A 22424-nucleotide genomic window follows, 5' to 3' on the forward strand; every position below is an offset into this window, starting at 1 on the left:
CTCACTCCCCCTGACCCAGTGTAGACGTGACTCACCCTCCTCACGTCCCCCTGACCCAGTGTAGACGTGACTCACCCTCCTCACGCCCCCTGACCCAGTGTAGACGTGACTCACCCTCCTCACGCCCCCTGAACCAGTGTAGACGTGACTCACCCTCACGCCCCCTGACCCAGTGTAGACGTGACTCACCCTCCTCACGCCCCCTGACCCAGTGTAGACGTGACTCACCCTCCTCACGCCCCCTGACCCAGTGTAGATGTGACTCACCCTCCTCACGCCCCCTGACCCAGTGTAGACGTGACTCACCCTCACGCCCCCTGACCCAGTGTAGACATGACTCACCCTGCTCACGCCCCCTGACCCAGTGTAGACGTGACTCACCCTCCTCACGCCCCCTGACCCAGTGTAGACGTGACTCACCCTCTTCACGTCCCCTGACCCAGTGTAGACGTGACTCACCCTCCTCACGTCCCCTGACCCAGTGTAGACGTGACTCACCCTCACGCCCCCTGACCCAGTGTAGACGTGACTCACCCTCCTCACGCCCCCTGACCCAGTGTAGACGTGACTCACCCTCCTCACGCCCCCTGACCCAGTGTAGACGTGACTCACCCTCCTCACGCCCCCTGACCCAGTGTAGACGTGACTCACCCTCACGCCCCCTGACCCAGTGTAGACATGACTCACCCTCCTCACGCCCCCTGACCCAGTGTAGACCTGCCTCACCCTCCTCACGCCCCCTGACCCAGTGTAGACGTGACTCACCCTCCTCACGCCCCCTGACCCAGTGTAGACGTGACTCACCCTCACGCCCCCTGACCCAGTGTAGACGTGACTCACCCTCACGCCCCCTGACCCAGTGTAGACGTGACTCACCCTCCTCACGCCCCCTGACCCAGTGTAGACGTGACTCACCCTCCTCACGCCCCCTGACCCAGTGTAGACGTGACTCACCCTCACGCCCCCTGACCCAGTGTAGACGTGACTCACCCTCCTCACGCCCCCTGACCCAGTGTAGACGTGACTCACCCTCCTCACGCCCCCTGACCCAGTGTAGACGTGACTCACCCTCCTCACGCCCCCTGACCCAGTGTAGACGTGACTCACCCTCACGACCCCTGACCCAGTGTAGACGTGACTCACCCTCCTCACGCCACCTGACCCAGTGTAGACGTGACTCACCCTCCTCACGCCCCCTGACCCAGTGTAGACGTGACTCACCCTCCTCACGCCCCCTGACCCAGTGTAGACGTGACTCACCCTCCTCACGCCCCCTGACCCAGTGTAGACGTGACTCACCCTCACGCCCCCTGACCCAGTGTAGACGTGACTCACCCTCCTCACGCCCCCTGACCCAGTGTAGACGTGACTCACCCTCCTCACGCCCCCTGACCCAGTGTAGACGTGACTCACCCTCCTCACGCCCCCTGACCCAGTGTAGTCGTGACTCACCCTCACGCCCCTGACCCAGTGTAGACGTGACTCACCCTCACGCCCCCTGACCCAGTGTAGACGTGACTCACCCTCACGCCCCCTGACCCAGTGTAGACGTGACTCACCCTCACGCCCCCTGACCCAGTGTAGACGTGACTCACCCTCACGCCCCCTGACCCAGTGTAGACGTGACTCACCCTCACGCCCCCTGACCCAGTGTAGACGTGACTCACCCTCACGCCCCCTGACCCAGTGTAGACGTGACTCACCCTCCTCACGCCCCCTGACCCAGTGTAGACGTGACTCACCCTCCTCACGCCCCCTGACCCAGTGTAGACGTGACTCACCCTCCTCACGCCCCCTGACCCAGTGTAGACGTGACTCACCCTCCTCACGCCCCCTGACCCAGTGTAGACGTGACTCACCCTCCTCACGCGCCCTGACCCAGTGTAGACGTGACTCACCCTCACTCCCCCTGACCCAGTGTAGACGTGACTCACCCTCCTCACGCCCCCTGACCCCGTGTAGACGTGACTCACCCTCCTCACGCCCCCTGACCCAGTGTAGACGTGACTCACCCTCACGCCCCCTGACCCAGTGTAGACATGACTCACCCTCACGCCCCCTGACCCAGTGTAGACGTGACTCACCCTCACGCCCCCTGACCCAGTGTAGACGTGACTCACCCTCACGCCCCCTGACCCAGTGTAGACGTGACTCACCCTCCTCACGCCCCCTGACCCAGTGTAGACGTGACTCACCCTCCTCACGCCCCCTGACCCAGTGTAGACGTGACTCACCCTCCTCACGCCCCCTGACCCAGTGTAGACGTGACTCACCCTCCTCACGCCCCCTAACCCAGTGTAGACCTGCCTCACCCTCCTCACGCCCCCCTGACCCAGTGTAGACGTGACTCACCCTCCTCACGCCCCCTGACCCAGTGTAGACGTGACTCACCCTCCTCACGCCTCCTGACCCAGTGTAGACGTGACTCACCCTCCTCACGCCCCCTGACCCAGTGTAGACGTGACTCACCCTCCTCACGCCCCCTGACCCAGTGTAGACCTGCCTCACCCTCCTCACGCCCCCTGACCCAGTGTAGACGTGACTCACCCTCACGCCCCCTGACCCAGTGTAGACGTGACTCACCCTCACGCCCCCTGACCCAGTGTAGACGTGACTCACCCTCACGCCCCCTGACCCAGTGTAGACGTGACTCACCCTCCTCACGCCCCCTGACCCAGTGTAGACGTGACTCACCCTCCTCACGCCCCCTGACCCAGTGTAGACGTGACTCACCCTCCTCACGTCCCCTGACCCAGTGTAGACGTGACTCACCCTCCTCACGTCCCCTGAACCAGTGTAGACGTGACTCACCCTCACGCCCCCTGACCCAGTGTAGACGTGACTCACCCTCCTCACGCCCCCTGACCCAGTGTAGACATGACTCACCCTCACGCCCCCTGACCCAGTGTAGACGTGACTCACCCTCCTCACGCCCCCTGACCCAGTGTAGACGTGACTCACCCTCCTCACGCCCCCTGACCCAGTGTAGACGTGACTCACCCTCCTCACGCCCCCTGACCCAGTGTAGACGTGACTCTCCCTCACGCCCCCTGACCCAGTGTAGACGTGACTCACCCTCCTCACGCCCCCTGACCCAGTGTAGACGTGACTCACCCTCCTCACGCCCCCTGACCCAGTGTAGACGTGACTCACCCTCCTCACGCCCCCTGACCCAGTGTAGACCTGCCTCACCCTCCTCACGCCCCCTGACCCATTGTAGACGTGACTCACCCTCCTCACGCCCCCTGACCCAGTGTAGACGTGACTCACCCTCCTCACGCCCCCTGACCCAGTGTAGACGTGACTCACCCTCACGCCCCCTGACCCAGTGTAGACGTGACTCACCCTCACGCCCCCTGACCCAGTGTAGACGTGACTCACCCTCCTCACGCCCCCTGACCCAGTGTAGACGTGACTCACCCTCCTCACGCCCCCTGACCCAGTGTAGACGTGACTCACCCTCACGCCCCCTGACCCAGTGTAGACGTGACTCACCCTCCTCACGCCCCCTGACCCAGTGTAGACCTGCCTCACCCTCCTCACGCCCCCTGACCCATTGTAGACGTGACTCACCCTCCTCACGCCCCCTGACCCAGTGTAGACGTGACTCACCCTCCTCACGCCCCCTGACCCAGTGTAGACGTGACTCACCCTCACGCCCCCTGACCCAGTGTAGACGTGACTCACCCTCACGCCCCCTGACCCAGTGTAGACGTGACTCACCCTCACGTCCCCTGACCCAGTGTAGACGTGACTCACCCTCACGCCCCCTGACCCAGTGTAGACGTGACTCACCCTCCTCACGCCCCCTGACCCAGTGTAGACGTGACTCACCCTCCTCACGCCCCCTGACCCAGTGTAGACGTGACTCACCCTCCTCACGCCCCCTGACCCAGTGTAGACGTGACTCACCCTCCTCACGCCCCCTCACCCAGTGTAGACGTGACTCACCCTCCTCACGCCCCCTGACCCAGTGTAGACGTGACTCACCCTCCTCACGCCCCCTGACCCAGTGTAGACCTGCCTCACCCTCCTCACGCCCCCTGACCCAGTGTAGACGTGACTCACCCTCACGCCCCCTGACCCAGTGTAGACGTGACTCACCCTCCTCACGTCCCCTGACCCAGTGTAGACGTGACTCACCCTCACGCCCCCTGACCCAGTGTAGACGTGACTCACCCTCCTCACGCCCCCTGACCCAGTGTAGACGTGACTCACCCTCCTCACGCCCCCTGACCCAGTGTAGACGTGACTCACCCTCCTCACGCCCCCTGACCCAGTGTAGACCTGCCTCACCCTCCTCACGCCCCCTGACCCAGTGTAGACGTGACTCACCCTCACGCCCCCTGACCCAGTGTAGACGTGACTCACCCTCACGCCCCCTGACCCAGTGTAGACGTGACTCACCCTCCTCACGCCCCCTGACCCAGTGTAGACGTGACTCACCCTCCTCACGCCCCCTGACCCAGTGTAGACGTGACTCACCCTCCTCACGCCCCCTGACCCAGTGTAGACCTGCCTCACCCTCCTCACGCCCCCTGACCCAGTGTAGACGTGACTCACCCTCACGCCCCCTGACGAGTGTAGACGTGACTCACCCTCCTCACGCCCCCTGACCCAGTGTAGACGTGACTCACCCTCACGCCCCCTGACCCAGTGTAGACGTGACTCACCCTCACGCCCCCTGACCCAGTGTAGACGTGACTCACCCTCCTCACGCCCCCTGACCCAGTGTAGACGTGACTCACCCTCCTCACGCCCCCTGACCCAGTGTAGACGTGACTCACCCTCCTCACGCCCCCTGACCCAGTGTAGACCTGCCTCACCCTCCTCACGCCCCCTGACCCAGTGTAGACGTGACTCACCCTCACTCCCCCTGACCCAGTGTAGACGTGACTCACCCTCCTCACGCCCCCTGACCCAGTGTAGACGTGACTCACCCTCACGCCCCCTGACCCAGTGTAGACGTGACTCACCCTCACGCCCCCTGACCCAGTGTAGACGTGACTCACCCTCACGCCCCCTGACCCAGTGTAGACGTGACTCACCCTCCTCACGCCCCCTGACCCAGTGTAGATGTGACTCACCCTCCTCACGCCCCCTGACCCAGTGTAGACGTGACTCACCCTCACGACCCCTGACCCAGTGTAGAAGTGACTCACCCTCCTCACGCCCCCTGACCCAGTGTAGACGTGACTCACCTTCACGCCCCCTGACCCAGTGTAGACATGACTCACCCTCACGCCCCCTGACCCAGTGTAGACGTGACTCACCCTCCTCACGTCCCCTGACCCAGTGTAGACGTGACTCACCCTCACGCCCCCTGACCCAGTGTAGACATGACTCACCCTCCTCACGCCCCCTGTCCCAGTGTAGACGTGACTCACCCTCACGCCCCCTGACCCAGTGTAGACATGACTCACCCTCACGCCCCCTGACCCAGTGTAGACGTGACTCACCCTCACGCCCCCTGACCCAGTGTAGACGTGACTCACCCTCCTCACGCCCCCTGACCCAGTGTAGACGTGACTCACCCTCACGCCCCCTGACCCAGTGTAGACGTGACTCACCCTCCTCACGCCCCCTGACCCAGTGTAGACGTGACTCACCCTCCTCACGCCCCCTGACCCAGTGTAGACGTGACTCACCCTCCTCACGCCCCCTGACCCAGTGTAGACGTGACTCTCCCTCACGCCCCCTGACCCAGTGTAGACGTGACTCACCCTCCTCACGCCCCCTGACCCAGTGTAGACGTGACTCACCCTCCTCACGCCCCCTGACCCAGTGTAGACCTGCCTCACCCTCCTCACGCCCCCTGACCCAGTGTAGACGTGACTCACCCTCCTCACGCCCCCTGACCCAGTGTAGACGTGACTCACCCTCCTCACGCCCCCTGACCCAGTGTAGACGTGACTCACCCTCCTCACGCCCCCTGACCCAGTGTAGACGTGACTCACCCTCACGCCCCCTGACCCAGTGTAGACGTGACTCACCCTCCTCACGCCCCCTGACCCAGTGTAGACGTGACTCACCCTCCTCACGCCCCCTGACCCAGTGTAGACGTGACTCACCCTCCTCACGCCCCCTGACCCAGTGTAGACATGACTCACCCTCACGCCCCCTGACCCAGTGTAGACGTGACTCACCCTCCTCACGCCCCCTGAACCAGTGTAGACGTGACTCACCCTCCTCACGCCCCCTGACCCAGTGTAGACGTGACTCACCCTCCTCACGCCCCCTGACCCAGTGTAGACGTGACTCACCCTCACGCCCCCTGACCCAGTGTAGACATGACTCACCCTCACGCCCCCTGACCCAGTGTAGACGTGACTCACCCTCCTCACGTCCCCTGACCCAGTGTAGACGTGACTCACCCTCACGCCCCCTGACCCAGTGTAGACGTGACTCACCCTCCTCACGTCCCCTGAACCAGTGTAGACGTGACTCACCCTCCTCACGCCCCCTGACCCAGTGTAGACGTGACTCACCCTCACGCCCCCTGACCCAGTGTAGACGTGACTCACCCTCCTCACGCCACCTGACCCAGTGTAGACGTGACTCACCCTCCTCACGCCCCCTGACCCAGTGTAGACATGACTCACCCTCACGCCCCCTGACCCAGTGTAGACGTGACTCACCCTCCTCACGTCCCCTGACCCAGTGTAGACGTGACTCACCCTCACGCCCCCTGACCCAGTGTAGACGTGACTCACCCTCCTCACGTCCCCTGAACCAGTGTAGACGTGACTCACCCTCACGCCCCCTGACCCAGTGTAGACGTGACTCACCCTCACGCCCCCTGACCCAGTGTAGACGTGACTCACCCTCCTCACGCCCCCTGACCCAGTGTAGACGTGACTCACCCTCACTCCCCCTGACCCAGTGTAGACGTGACTCACCCTCCTCACGCCCCCTGACCCAGTGTAGACGTGATTCACCCTCCTCACGCCCCCTGACCCAGTGTAGACGTGACTCACCCTCTCGTCCCCTGACCCAGTGTAGACGTGACTCACCCTCCCGCCCCCTGACCCAGTGTAGACGTGACTCACCCTCCTCACGCCCCCTGACCCAGTGTAGACGTGACTCACCCTCACGCCCCCTGACCCAGTGTAGACGTGACTCACCCTCACGCCCCCTGACCCAGTGTAGACGTGACTCACCCTCCTCACGCCCCCTGACCCAGTGTAGACGTGACTCACCCTCCTCACGTCCCCTGACCCAGTGTAGACGTGACTCACCCTCACGCCCCCTGACCCAGTGTAGACGTGACTCACCTTCCCGCCCCCTGACCCAGTGTAGACGTGACTCACCCTCCTCACGCCCCCTGACCCAGTGTAGACGTGACTCACCCTCACGCCCCCTGACCCAGTGTAGACGTGACTCACCCTCCTCACGCCCCCTGACCCAGTGTAGACGTGACTCACCCTCCTCACGCCCCCTGACCCAGTGTAGACGTGACTCACCCTCACGCGCCCTGACCCAGTGTAGACGTGACTCACCCTCCTCCCGCCCCCTGACCCAGTGTAGACGTGACTCACCCTCACGCCCCCTGACCCAGTGTAGACGTGACTCACCCTCCTCACGCCCCCTGACCCAGTGTAGACGTGACTCACCCTCCTCATGCCCCCTGACCCAGTGTAGACGTGACTCACCCTCCTCACGCACCCTGACCCAGTGTAGACGTGACTCACCCTCCTCACGCCCCCTGACCTAGTGTAGACGTGACTCACCCTCACGCCCCCTGACCCAGTGTAGACGTGACTCACCCTCCTCACGCCCCCTGACCCAGTGTAGACGGGACTCACCCTCACGCCCCGTGACCCAGTGTAGACATGACTCACCCTCTCGTCCCCTGACCCACTGTAGACGTGACTCACCCTCACGCCCCCTGACCCAGTGTAGACGTGACTCACCCTCCTCACGCCCCCTGGCCCAGTGTAGACGTGACTCACCCTCCTCACGTGCCCTGACCCAGTGTAGACGGGACTCACCCTCCTCACGCCCCCTGACCCAGTGTAGACGTGACTCACCCTCACGCCCCCTGACCCAGTGTAGACGTGACTCACCCTCCTCACGCCCCCTGGCCCAGTGTAGACGTGACTCACCCTCACGCCCCCTGACCCAGTGTAGACGTGACTCACCCTCACGCCCCCTGACCCAGTGTAGACGTGACTCACCCTCACGCCCCCTGACCCAGTGTAGACGTGACTCACCCTCCTCACGCCCCCTGACCCAGTGTAGACGTGACTCACCCTCCTCACGCCCCCTGAGCCAGTGTAGACGTGACTCACCCTCACGCCCCCAAGCCAGTGTAGACGTGACTCACCCTCCTCACGCCCCCTGACCCAGTGTAGACGTGACTCACCCTCCTCACGCCCCCTGACCCAGTGTATACGTGACTCACCCTCACGTCCCCTGACCCAGTGTAGACGTGACTCACCCTCACGTCCCCTGACCCAGTGTAGACGTGACTGACCCTCCTCACGCCCCCTGACCCAGTGTAGACGTGACTCACCCTCCTCACGCCCCCTGACCCAGTGTAGACGTGACTCACCCTCCTCACGTCCCCTGACCCAGTGTAGACGTGACTCACCCTCCTCACGCCCCCTGACCCAGTGTAGACGTGACTCACCCTCACGCCCCCTGACCCAGTGTAGACATGACTCACCCTCACGCCCCCTGACCCAGTGTAGACATGACTCACCCTCACGCCCCCTGACCCAGTGTAGACGTGACTCACCCTCCTCACGCCCCCTGACCCAGTGTAGACGTGACTCACCCTCCTCACGCCCCCTGACCCAGTGTAGACGTGACTCACCCTCCTCACGCCCCCTGACCCAGTGTAGACGTGACTCACCCTCACTCCCCCTGACCCAGTGTAGACGTGACTCACCCTCCTCACGCCCCCTGACCCAGTGTAGACGTGACTCACCCTCACGTCCCCTGACCCAGTGTAGACGTGACTCACCCTCCTCACGCCCCCTGACCCAGTGTAGACGTGACTCACCCTCCTCACGCCCCCTGACCCAGTGTAGACATGACTCACCCTCCTCACGCCCCCTGACCCAGTGTAGACGTGACTCACCCTCACGCCCCCTGACCCAGTGTAGACGTGACTCACCCTCCTCACGCCCCCTGACCCAGTGTAGACGTGACTCACCTTCCTCACGCGCCCTGACCCAGTGTAGACATGACTCACCCTCCTCACGCCCCTGACCCAGTGTAGACGTGACTCACCCTCCTCACGCCCCCTGACCCAGTGTAGACGTGACTCACCCTCCTCACGCCCCCTGACCCAGTGTAGACGTGACTCACCCTCCTCACGCCCCTGACCCAGTGTAGACGTGACTCACCCTCCTCACGTCCCCTGACCCAGTGTAGACGTGACTCACCCTCACGCCCCCTGACCCAGTGTAGACGTGACTCACCCTCCTCACGCCCCCTGACCCAGTGTAGACGTGACTCACCCTCACGTCCCCTGACCCAGTGTAGACGTGACTCACCCTCCTCACGCCCCCTGACCCAGTGTAGACGTGACTCACCCTCCTCACGTCCCCTGACCCAGTGTAGACGTGACTCACCCTCCTCACGCTCCCTGACCCAGTGTAGACGTGACTCACCCTCTCGCCCCCTGACCCAGTGTAGACGTGACTCACCCTCCTCACGCCCCCTGACCCAGTGTAGACGTGACTCACCCCTCCTCACGCCCCCTGACCCAGTGTAGATGTGACTCACCCTCCTCACGTCCCCTGACCCAGTGTAGACGTGACTCACCCTCACGCCCCCTGACCCAGTGTAGACGTGACTCACCCTCACGCCCCCTGACCCAGTGTAGACGTGACTCACCCTCACGCCCCCTGACCCAGTGTAGACGTGACTCACCCTCACGCCCCCTGACCCAGTGTAGACGTGACTCACCCTCCTCACGCCCCCTACCCAGTGTAGACGTGACTCACCCTCACGCCCCCTGACCCAGTGTAGACGTGACTCACCCTCCTCACGCCCCCTGACCCAGTGTAGACGTGATTCACCCTCCTCACGCCCCCTGACCCAGTGTAGACGTGACTCACCCTCACGCCCCCTGACCCAGTGTAGACGTGACTCACCCTCCTCACGCCCCCTGACCCAGTGTAGACGTGACTCACCCTCCTCACGTCCCCTGACCCAGTGTAGACGTGACTCACCCTCACGCCCCCTGACCCAGTGTAGACGTGACTCACCCTCCTCACGCCCCCTGACCCAGTGTAGACGTGACTCACCCTCACGCCCCCTGACCCAGTGTAGACGTGACTCACCCTCACATCCCCTGACCCAGTGTAGGCGTGACTCACCCTCCTCACGCCCCCTGACCCAGTGTAGACGTGACTCACCCTCACATCCCCTGACCCAGTGTAGGCCGGTAACCTCCTCTCCTCTCCTCCTCCCTTGCCTGGTTTAGATAGGAGGACCCTCTTATCGAAGCCCATGTGCATTTTTCATATGGTCCACCACCAGCCACGTTTATAGAAGCCATTAACCAAATTCACCCCCTGTCCTATGGTCAGGTGTCTTCCTTCTATGTGGGTCCATCTCCGACGTAGGTTTGGAATATCAGAAGCTCAACCGTTTTTTGTGCGCTGACTGTTTTATTTACTTTTGACTTCATGGAAATGGGAGATGGGAGGAGATATACGAAAAACTTTCAAGATGGAGAGACGTAAACATTCTGTTTTGGTTTCTGTTTTTTTTAGCATGGTACCAGCAGCGGTAGAAATCAACTGGTGAGTGACGTCCCTACCCTAAATATCCCCTTGTGGTTCAGTCCTGTGTGTCTGTAGGCATGCCCTGTCGCTTCATTCGTGTCCGACTCTCTGTGACGCCATGGACTGTAGCCCACCAGCCTCCTCTGTCCATGGGATTCTCCAGGCCAGAACACTTGAGTGGCTTGCATGCAACCTCCTCTGTCTGATGAGGAAGTTGAACTTGGTCCCCTGAACATCCTTTGCGGGGCCATGACCCGTCTGTGGTTCTGTCCACATCCTCCGCAGTTCCTCAACTATCGCTTCTTCTGTACTGAGCGATCCCAGGAGCTCCATGAGTAGTCACTCAGAAAATTCAGGACAATCACCCATTCTCTTTGTTTGTCTACCCATCTCTTTGCAGTATTCAGGACTCAGATTACAGCATTCACACCCAGGTTGGGAGGGTGTGGGCTTGCATGTTTCTCTCCAGTTGGACAACTGAAAAGACACCTCCCCAGGCTTTTTCTCAACACAGGTCACAACCCTTAACTTTCTGCTTTCTCCAAAGATTGTGGTGTTTGGTGACTCGGGGAATAGGTACAGCTTTCCGAAACCGGGACCCAAAGCAAAACACACCGTGAAGATAAGGACGGCGGACGCCCGGAAGGCCCGCTGGGGTGCCTGGAGCCGGCCCGTTGAGTTCGGTAGGTGTCCCGAGAGCATCCCCGGGCAGGTCCCGGCGTGCTGAGTCCTTCTCTGAGCCATTGAGCGAAGCGTTCCCGTCCACGAGCCCGTGGTGGCATTTCCCCTGGCATCAGCGACACCCAGTCAGGGAAAGTGAAAATTACTCCCTCGTGCCTGACTCTTTGCGACCCCACGGACTGTAGCCCGCCAGGCTCCTCTGTCCATGGCATTCTCCAGGCGAGAATACTGGGGTAGGCTGCCATGCCCTCCTCCAGGGGATCTTCCCCACCCAGAGATCGAACCCAGGTCTCCTGCATTGCAGGCAGATTCTTTCCTGTCTGAGCCACCAGAGAAGCCTTAATTTAAACTATGGGCCAAAAAAAATAAATAAAAATTGACTTTTCCCAGAATACAGTTCTAAAACAGACTTGGCTCACCTCCACGTGATTTTTTGTTTGTTTGTTTCGCCTGCTATCTGTAACATGCAGTTTTGACAATTGATGTGTCGCTTAAAAGAAAAGATACTGCTTTGCCTAACAGCTCACATTTTATCTGTGTATAGTGAGAAATATTGCAACAGTGAACGTGTCAATCAGGTTATAATCACTCTGATAGAGTGGAAGTTCCTCACTGTATTTTTGACTATCCACAGATGAAACATGTGCCCTATTTAGGAAAATAATTTTAGAGAAGAAAATGGCAAACCACTCCAGTATTCTTGCCTGGGAAATCCCATGGACAGAGGAATTCTTAGCTGTGAATTGTAGCTCAGCTGGTAAAGAATCTGCCTGCAATGCAGGAGACCTGGGTTTGATTCCTGGCCTGGGAAGATCCCCTGGAGAAGGGAACGGTGGTCTGCAGTCCATGGGGTCACAGAGAGTCAGACACGACTGAGCGACTAATACAGACAGAGGAAAATAGTTTATTGAAAAAAGCACCTATTCTAAATGACACGTGAAATTAAAGCTTAAGGATAGATGGGAGAGGACTTCTCTAGTGGTCCAGCAGGTAAGATCTGCCTTCCAATGCAGGGGATGTGTGTTGGATCCCTGGCTGGGGAGCTAAGACCTCACATGCCTTGAGGCAAAAAGACCTAAAAATAAAACAGAGGCCATAGGGAATTCCCTGGCGGTGCAGCGGCTGAGAGGCTGTGCTCCCAATGTTTAATCCCTGGTCATGGAACTAGATCCCACGTGCCGCAGCTAAGCCCCAGCCCAGTCAAATAAAGGAATAAATATTAAAAGAAGAATTAATATTGCAGTAAATTCACCAAATGGGAGGGAATTTGGCTTACAGCTGTTTGCCTAGAACTGTTCATCCTGTTCAACGATTCATCCTTTCTTCTGTCCATTTTTAAACTGAGTGGTCTTTAGGTTGCTGTGTTCCAAGCGCGCTTTAGGTGCTTTGAATGTGGTGTTGGGCTCGTGTCTCATCTGTCATCCAGTCCCTCAGTCGTGTCCGACTCTTTGCAACACCATGGACCGCAGCACGCCAGGCCTCCCTGTCCATCACTGTTCTGCTGGAGTTTGCTTTAACTCATGTCCATCGAGTCGGTGATTCCATCCACCCGTCTCATCCTCTGTCGTCCCCTTCTCTTCCCGCCTTCCGTCTTTCCCAGCATCAGGGTCTTTTCCAATGAGTCAGTTCTTCACATCAGGGGGCCAAAGGATTGGAGTTTCAGCTTCAGCATCAGTCCTTCCAATGAATACTCAGGACTGATTTCTTTTAGGATGGACTGGTTGGATCTCCTTGCAGTCCAAGGGGCTCTCAAGAGTCTTCTCCAGCACCACAGTTCAAAAGTGTCTATTCTTTGGCATGGTCCAGCTCTCACATCCGTACATGAATACTGGGGAAACCGTAGCTTTGATTAGACGGACCTTTGTGGGCAATGTGCAGTCTATTGTCTGACAAACATTTTCTGTGAAAGCTCCGGGTTAGGGTACTCTCGTAGATTTCCCTTCTCCTTATGGGGCTTCTCTGCTGGCTCAGACGGTAAAGAATCCGTCTGCCATGCGGGAGACCTGGATCTGGTCCCTGCTTCGGGAAGATCCCCTGGAAAGAGGGCATGGCAGCCCACTCCAGTATCCTTGCCTGGACGATGCCCTGGTCAGAGGAGCCTGGAGGGCTACAGTCCGTGGGGTCGCAAAGGGTAAGACGTGGCAGAGGGACTGACACTTTGGGTTTCGCCGGGCGTCTTTCCGAGCCCGTGAGCCCGTGAGCTGGCTGAGTGATGCCGGCTCCTCCCACTCCCCTGCGGGTCCCCGGCATGTCCCCTGCCTCTGTCTTCCCCAGGCTCCGAAGAACCTGAGTCCAGCCTGGTGCACGTCTACATTCTGGTGGTCCTGGGGACTCTCGTCTGTGGCCTGACCCTCAGCTGCCTTTTCAAAAGGTAACCCCGGGGAGTCCCGGGCCAGCTAACCCCCATGGTCAGTGGAGGGGCCAGTGCCCGTTCTAGAGTCACCCCCCCCACGCGACCCCCGATCTGCTCACAAAGATGAGAAGGCAGCCTGCAAACCCCCCAGGCGGTCCCAGCCGCCGTGTGGGTTTTCTGGAAGAAAATGTGTCTGGGGAGAACAGTGTTGACTTTTAAAAAAATTGCACAGTGTGAATGTTGTGAGTTTTATGTTTTATTCTGGGGCAAAATTAGGACCGCAGGCCTCCCCGCTGGCTCAGATGGTAAAGAATCCACCTGCAATGCAGGAGACCTGGGTTCAGTCCCCGGGTCGGGAAGATCCCCTGGAGGACGGCGTGGCAGTATTCTTACTGGAGGCCACTCCAGGATTCTTGCCTGAAGAATCCCATGGACAGAGGAGCCTGGAGGGCGACAGCCCACGGGGTCGCAGAGAGTCTGACACGACTGAGCGGCTGAATGGACAAAGGAACGAATGAATGATTGCGGCCCCGGAGACAGAGCCTCAGATCACTCTGAGCAGCTGCTGCAAAGAGGCAGGGAAGGCAGGTTGGCATATGTGTGGTTTTGCTGAAGGGGGCGGAAAAGGCAATGGCACCCCACTCCAGTACTCTTGCCTGGAGAATCCCATGGGCGGAGGAGCCTGGTGGGCTGCAGTCCATGGGGTCGCTAAGAGTCTGACACGACTGAGCGACTTCACTTTCACTTTTCACTTTCATGCATTGGAGAAGAAAATGGCAACCCACTCCCGTGTTCTTGCCTGGAGAGTCCCAGGGATGGCAGAGCCTGGTGGGCTGCCGTCTATGGGATTGCAGAGTCGGACACGACTGAAGCAACTTAGCAGCAGCAGCAGCAGCTGAAGGGGGAGTTCACGCAATCAAGCATATATATTTATGCAGAAGGTCTCTGCTAGTCACGGGGAGCGGACATCACCATGAAGCATCTCAGTGCTTGTCTAGCTATGAGGAGATGCAAGCATTGGGCTCATAAAATGGGCCCTTGAGAATATCTAACTATCTGCAGATCTGTCCTGCCAGTTTTTTGGGTTTTTATTTCCTCCAGAGCACAGAGTGTCTCATCTCTGCTCTCCACCCGGAACTCCTTGGAGGAGAGGATTGAAGGTCGGCAGCTGCAGAAGCAGCTGGTTTAATGCTTGTAGAGGTAGATGAAGTTTTGCTAGAGTGAGTCGCTCAGTCGTGCCCGGCTCTGAGACCCCGTGGACTGGAGCCCGCCAGGCTCCTCTGTCCGTGGGATTCTCCAGGCAGGGATACTGGAGTGGCCTCCAGTAAGAATACTGCCGTGCCCTCCTCCAGGGCATCTTCCCGACCCCAGGGTCGAAGCCACTGTCCTGCACTGCAGGCGGATTCTTCAGCATCTGAGTCAGCAGGAAAGCCCCCTTACAGTTCAGCTGTGCTCCAAGGCCCGCCTTCTGGTCTTTTGGAGCCTCTGGAATTCTCGGAATGTCCCTGCTGGACAGACTTCTGTATTCCCGCAGCGTGTTCTCAGCCCCGGCCGCTGCAGCCAGCCTCCCCCACCACGGGGACCCCTGCCCGCGTCTTTCCTGTCCTGTGAGCTCAGCAATCAGGCAGGCTCTCTCAGATGCCCCGGAAGGAAGCCCGGCACGTGCAGGATAAAGCTTGCGTGCTCTGCAAGGCCACGGGGAGACCTGGCTCACGGGGAGACCCTCCCGCAGGGCGTGTGGGCGTCCACTCGCGACGTCTCTGTCACCAGGCGACCCCCGCCCGCGCCCCAGTGGGGCGTCCTGGGCTCAGACTCCCCGCCCGCCCCGGAGACAAGGGGAGACCCTGAGCGCCTGCTGCAAGTCGCTGCAAGGCATCGCAGTTCTCGGGACGCGACCACGGGCTGTGGGGACGGGAACACATGTCACGTTTTAACACCGAGGACTGATCTTAAGCAAAAGCCGGGTCACTTCCCGTGGCTGCCGGAACCACTGACCACAAGCTGGGGGACTTAAAGCCACAGACATCCATCCTCCCAGAGCCCCCGGGCACCAGATGTCTGCGGTCTAGGTGTCCCAGGCTCGATTCCCTCTGGAGGCTCCAGGGGAGGGTCCTCCCTGCCTCTTCCAGTTTCTGGGAACTCCAGGCATCCATCCCTAAGCCGGTGGCCGCCTCCCTCCCGTCTCTGCCTCCATCTCCATGAGGCTTCTCCTCTGTGTCCATGTCTCTCCTCTTCTGTGTCTTATGAGGACCCTGTCCCTGGGTTTAGGGCCACCCCCATCCAGGAGGGCCTCATCTCAGACCCTTCACTCCATCACTTCTGCAGAGACCCCGTTTCAAAGCAAGCTCCCTTTCCCAGGCTTCAGGACTCACGTGGATCCTTCGGGCCACCGTTCTGCTCAGCACAGCGTCTTGTGATGTCACAGGGTTGCCTCCTTCTTCTGAGAATGAAAATAAATGCCCGGGCGGTCGTTCAGCACCACTGAGACACTTGGGGACCATGGAATAGCCCTGAAAATACGTGCCATCCGCAGAAAACTGGTCCGTCTGGAATCGTGGCTTTCAAGGCTGGATAAATCTCCCTGCCTTTTAACAGCAGAGAGTGTGGATTCCTCCAAGCTGCTCAAGACTGGGCACACACCACCACTGCCGTCTCTGCACCTGAGACAACGAATGTTCAGTTCAGTTCAGTTCCGTCGGTTACTCGCGTCCGACTCTTTGCGACCCCGTGGACCGCAGCCAGGCCTCCTTGTCCATCACCAACTCCCGGAGTTTACTCAACCTCATCTCCATTGAGTCAGTGATGCCATCCAGCCATCTCATCCTCTGTCGTCCCCTTCTCCCTCCGTCAGTGGTTTTTCTTCAAAGACAGTGAATGAAGGTTCTAGAAAGACTTTTCGGGGCTTTTCCTAATTACGTCCGCACAGTCTATTATATTCTCCACAGTCTAGGATTGCAAGCCGTCCTTCTGTGATTTTTTTTAAGATTTTTTTTTTTTTTGGTGGATCATTATATTTTTTTTAATGTCTCTCCGTTTTGTTTTTTTTTTTTTTGGACTTTGAAATTTTTATTTTGTATTGGAGTATAGCTGATGAACAATGTGGTGATGGCTTCAGGTGGACAACAAAGGGACTCAGCCATAAATAAACACGCATCCTTTCTCCCCCAAACTCCCCTCCCATCCAGGCTGCCACGTGACATGGAGCAGAGTTCCCCGTGCTGACCAGCAGCTCCTTGCTGGTTCTCCATGTTAAACACAGCCATGTGTCCACGTCCATCCCAGACTCCCTGACTATCCCTTCCCCCATCCTTCCCCCTGGTGACCATCAGGTTATTACAGAGTATTGAGCAGAGTTCCCTGTGCTGTCCAGCAGGTCCTTGCTGGTTCTGCATGTTAAACACAGCAGTGTGTCCATGTCCATCCCAGACTCCCTGACTGTCCCTTCCCCCATCCTTCCCCCTGGTGACCATCAGGTTATTACAGAGTATTGAGCAGAGTTCCCTGGGCTGCCCAGCAGGTCCTTGCTGGTTCTCCATGTTAAATACAGCAGTGTGTCCATGTCCATCCCCGACTCCCTGACTATCCCTTCCCCCATCCTTCCCCCTGGAACCATAAGGTTATCACAGAGTATTGAGCAGAGTTCCCTGGGCTGTCCAGCAGGTCCTTGCTGGTTCTCCGTGTTAAACACAGCCGTGTGTCCATGTCCATCCCAGACTCCCTGACTGTCCCTTCCCCCATCCTTCCCCCTGGGCACCATCAGGTTATCACAGAGTATTGAGCAGAGTTCCCCGTGCTGTCCAGCAGGTCCTTGCTGGTTCTCCGTGTTAAACACAGCAGTGTGTCCATGTCCATCCCAGACTCCCTGACTATCCCTTCCCCCATCCTTCCCCCTGGTGACCATCAGGTTATCACAGAGTATTGAGCAGAGTTCCCTGTGCTGTCCAGCAGGTCCTTGCTGGTTCTCCATGGTAAACACAGCCGTGTGTCCATGTCCATCTCAGACTCCCTGACTATCCCTTCCCCCATCCTTCCCCCCTGGTGACCATCAGGTTATTACAGAGCATTGAGCAGAGTTCCCTGGGCTGTCCAGCAGGTCCTTGCTGGTTCTCCATGGTAAACACAGCCGTGTGTCCATGTCCATCCCAGACTCCCTGACTGTCCCTTCCCCCATCTTCCCACCCCCTCATAACGATGAGTTGGTTTTGTAAGTCTGTGAATCTCTTCTTTCTGTTTTCTAAGTCTCTTTGCATCATTTCTTTCTAGGTTTCTCATGTAAGGAAAGTCACACGATATTTCTCCTTCTCTGTCTGAGTCACTTCAGTCAGTACGACACTCTCGGTCCACGGGGGTTGCTGCAGATGGCATTATTTCATTCTTTTTCACGGTTGCGTACTATTCCATTGTGTTAATGTTCCGTCATGTAGATCATTTTTAAAGTCGTTACTGAATTGGTTACCGTAGTGCTTCCGTTTTATTTATCTATTTTTTTTGTCTGCGAGGATTGTGGGATCGTAGCTTCCTGACCAGGGATCGCGTCGGCACCCCGGGGACTGAACCCACACCCCCTGCCTTAGAAGGTGACGTCTTAACTCTTGGACTTCAGGGGAAGTCTCCCTTTCTGAGAATCCGAAAGGAAACTGTTGTGGAGATGTGAGTCCAGAGGCGTGTTTGCACGTAATAAGACAGTGCATCTCCTCTGGGAGCCAGGACGAAAACGTGGGCCTGTCGGTCTTTTCTTCATCTCGTGTCTCATCTCCGCAGGTTCGTCAGGACCCACAGGTTATTCCCCCCGGTTCCACAGATCAGAGATAAATTGAACGATAACCTTCCGATCGACCACGAGGTATGTCCGGGGTGAGCGCGACGGGGGGCCAGGACGGACAGGTGGGGAACGGTGAGCCCAGGATCTCATCTGCGCTCGGCCAGCGGGGTCCACAGGAGGAGGCTGGAAACCCGTGTCCTGCTTGCTGACTTTCTTCCGGCGGGGTGGTTGGGGGTTTTGTCTGCAAGCTGTGTCCGGGGAAGTTAGCCAGGTCGTGGAGAAGGGGGAGGAGAGAAGTGGAAGATGGGGGTGGCAGAGAGAGACATGGATAGACTGAAAGGGGTCCAGCCAGATCTTCAGGGGGGCAGCACACAGGATGAAGAAGGATAGCAGACAAGAGACGACCCCCAATCCCGTATGTAGGGCTTCCCTGGTGGCTCAGACAGTAAAGAACCCACCCGCAATGCGGGAGACCCCGGTTCGGTCTCCGGGTTGGGAAGATCCCCTGGAGAAGGGGAATGGCAACCCACTCCAGTATTCTTGGGTTTCCCCTGTGGCTCAGATGGTTAAAAAAAAAAAAATCCGAATGCAATGAGGGAGCCCTGGGTTCGATTCCCTGGGTGGGGAAGATCCCCTGGAGGAGAGAATGGCAACCCACTCCGGTATTCTCGCCTGGAGAATCCCGTGGACAGAGGAGCCTGGCGGGTTATATACTCCACGGGGTCACAAAGAGCTGGACACAGCCGAGCGACCGACACTTTCACTTTCCAAGGAGGGAAACCCTCCCCTCCACTTGGGTGCGCCTGTCGAGCCTGTCTTCTGGAGGCGGGGACTGTGTCCGCCTCCTCCACGGCCTGCCGTCGTATCAACCGGGTGTCGGCTTGCTCACCTGGGTCTCTGAGCCAGCCAGCGTCCCTCTTACGGACACCGACTCAACACCCCGGTGGGTTCCCAGGGAGGTCTAGGGCCCCACGACACTCTCTGTCCAAGCTCTGAGCTCCGTGTGGTCCCAGCGAGTGTGGTACCCGAGCCTCAGATGTCCATCCCCCAGCTCATCGGCCAACGACGAGCTCCCGCTCGGAGACCCAGCTCCTGTTTCTGTCTAAACCCTCCACATCCATGGCTCCCCCGGGGGCTCCTGGGGAGTTGACATCCCTGCCTTTCTCCCCCATCAGATACTATGGGAGAAGTTTACACAGGAGACGGGAAAGGATGACAAGGAAGAGGTCTTAACCGTGGAGAAAGTCTCGGAAGCCCCGGCGAAACTGTGAATTCCAGGCGTCTCCATACCCGGGACTTTCTACAAGCTGTCGACTTTTTTTTTTAATATTTTTTTTTAATATTTCTTAAATGTTTTATTTACTGTTTCGAATGAAGCTTTTTTAAATTGTTGTGAGCATTTGTATAGCATTCTTTTTGTTCTTTTAACGAGGCCTCCCAGGGAGTCAGTGGTAAAGCATTTGCCTGCCAATCTAAGAGACTCGGGTTTGATTCCTGGGTCGGGAAGATCCCCTGGAGGAGGGCATGGCAGCCCACTCCAGTGTTCTTGCCTGGAGAATCCCATGGACAGAGGAGCCTGGCCATCTGGAGTCTATGGGGTCATGAAGAGCCGAACATGAATGAGCGACTAAACAACATTTTTTTTTTTACTCTAGAAGATAACGTCATGTTTTCCAAAGCTGCTTTTGTAGCTGGAGGGGTGGTTGGATGCCTGCAATTCTGAACACTTAATGCACCTCTCAGCGCTTCCCGGAACCCCATCCCTTCATCACAGGCACGTGTCTGGACTGCCGTTGGCCGCTGGTACTGGAACACCATCTCCCCTGCCTCTGCTGCTGCTGGCAGACAGAATACGTCCTCCTTTTTTTTTTCCTGTATCAGCTGCAGTTTAGAAAGAAATGAGCTTCCAGAGGCTTCTGCAACAGGACCTCCATGATGGGCTTGGCGTGGCAGGAATCTCTCCGCTAACAGTTCATACGGTCTCCGTGTGATTCTGTGATGACCTTATCCCCGGGGCGGGTGGTCCACGACCCAGGCTCCATCTCGGGATCCTGGCACTCGTCCCGGCTGTTAACCTCCTTGTGTCAGAGGCAACCTGTTTATGAGTTCCGGGATTGAGGATGTCACTGGGGATGTTACTCTGTCCACCACACGGGGAGGGCACGCAGACGTCCTTGGGGACATGTTTCGGTCCACCGCGCGGCGCCCAGAAAGAGGAGCTTCGCTGAGCGGCTGTGATGGGAATCCGGAGCCATCCCCAGACGTGCAGATTCGAAGGCTCCTTCCCTCCACTCTCCCACCCCCTAATACATGTGGTGTGCATTCCTCCCATTCCCCTGGAATTCTCCACCCAAACCAGCTGAGTCATACGCTCTTTGCGCAAACCGGCAAAGCCTTTTGTTTTGTTTTTTAACTCCGGTCTTTTCGTGAGCTTCGTGAGCCATTTTAGCCAATTACCCAGCCCCACGGAGGGGGGCCTTGGGAAGCCTGATTTATAAGCTGGTCGGTCAGAAGTCTGGGCTGCCTGGGACCACCCCAGGAAGGGTCTGAAAAGTCTGTGCGGTCACAAAGTCTGAAGAGGCTGGGGTCGGAAGTCTTGGGGAGCCAGTTTTTCCTACTGGAAAATGACCCGGAAACTGACAGCCAGCCAGTTGAAAAAAACGCATCGGGGCTAGAAATGATCTGGACACATCTGTGTCATTTTTAACACGTGGATTTTACACACCTCAGGAAAAATGTGAGCTATTTGCGCCTGTTGGTCCGTTTCTGTTGGTACACAAATTCCTTTTATTTTTTTAGATTCCAAAAGGATGGTTAACCAGTGGGGAAAGGAAGGTAGGGTGGGTGGGAGAGGTGGGATAATTTAGATGTTTGGGGTTGAAAGTGTGAAATGTAAATTGATTAATGGATATAAAGTGCTAGACGTAGAATATATGAGCAACAGAGATTTATGGTACACCTCGGGGAGTCAGATGATCATATTCGATATCATGTCAGACACTATAATCAAAAGGGATCTGAAAAAAAATGTGTGTCTACATGAGTGAATCAGTTTGCCGTAGACCAGAAACAGACAGTGTTCTAAGTCAGCCGTGCGCTCAGTCGCTGAGCTGTGTCCGACTCTCTGCGACCCCGTGGACTGCAGCCCGCCAGGCTCCTCCGTCCACGGGATTCTCCAGGCAAGGATACTGGAGTGGGCTGCCATGCCCTCCTCCAGGGGGTCTTCCCCAGCATCAAACCTCTGTCTCCTTCATTGGCAGGTGGATTCTTTACCACTGAGCTGCCTGGGAAACTGTACTTAAAAAGATAAAATAAAATAAAAGACTTAAAAAAAAAAAAGTCATTCTAAAGGCTTCGTGGGCGACTCCATGGCCAAGAATGTGCCTGCCAATGCAGGAGACCTGGGTTCAATCCCTGGGTGGGGAAGATCCCCTGCAGAAGGAAATGGCAACCCGCTCCAGGATTCTTCCTGGGGGCCCCTCTCGGGGCGGCTCTGCAGCTGGCTGGGTCGCGTCCTGAAATAGACAGCCGATGCGCTCATTTAGGACCGAGTTACCGTCTCATCCTCTGTCGTCCCCTTCTCCTCCCGCCTTCAGTCTTTCCCAGCATCAGGGTCTTTTCCAGTGAGTCGGCTCTTCACATCAGGTGGTCAAAGGATTGGAGTTTCAGCTTCAGCATCAGTCCTTCCCATGAACTCAGGACAGACTTCCTTTAGGACGGACTGGTTGGATCTCCTTGCAGTCCAAGGGACTTTCAAGAGTCTTCTCCAACACCGCAGTGCAAAAAGGATCGGTTATTTGGCGCTCAGCTTGCTTTAGAGTGTTGTGTTAGCTTCTACTGTAAGACAAACTGAATCAGCCGTGTGTGCACATATATCCCCTCTTTT

General features: G+C 57.8%; 1 protein-coding gene across 5 annotated transcripts in view; it reads left to right on the plus strand.

The window, feature by feature from the left end:
• Nucleotides 1-21264, plus strand: part of CSF2RA (colony stimulating factor 2 receptor subunit alpha) — an 81111-nt gene extending 59847 nt beyond the window's left edge. For 3 of the 5 annotated variants that reach the window (XM_065915632.1, XM_065915633.1, XM_065915634.1), the window contains 5 exons: nucleotides 10731-10760; nucleotides 11290-11425; nucleotides 13698-13794; nucleotides 18538-18619; nucleotides 19714-21264. In XM_065915632.1, the coding sequence (XP_065771704.1) occupies nucleotides 10731-10760; nucleotides 11290-11425; nucleotides 13698-13794; nucleotides 18538-18619; nucleotides 19714-19809 (441 nt within the window). In that variant the 3' untranslated portion in view covers nucleotides 19810-21264. The remainder of the gene's footprint in view (nucleotides 1-10730; nucleotides 10761-11289; nucleotides 11426-13697; nucleotides 13795-18537; nucleotides 18620-19713) is intronic. The other 2 variants (XM_065915631.1, XM_065915635.1) reach the window with 2 other exon arrangements.
• The last annotated feature ends 1160 nt before the right edge of the window (nucleotides 21265-22424 follow it).

Source organism: Muntiacus reevesi, chromosome X (genome assembly GCF_963930625.1).
Source record: "Muntiacus reevesi chromosome X, mMunRee1.1, whole genome shotgun sequence".
Classification (NCBI taxonomy): Eukaryota; Metazoa; Chordata; class Mammalia; order Artiodactyla; family Cervidae; genus Muntiacus; species Muntiacus reevesi.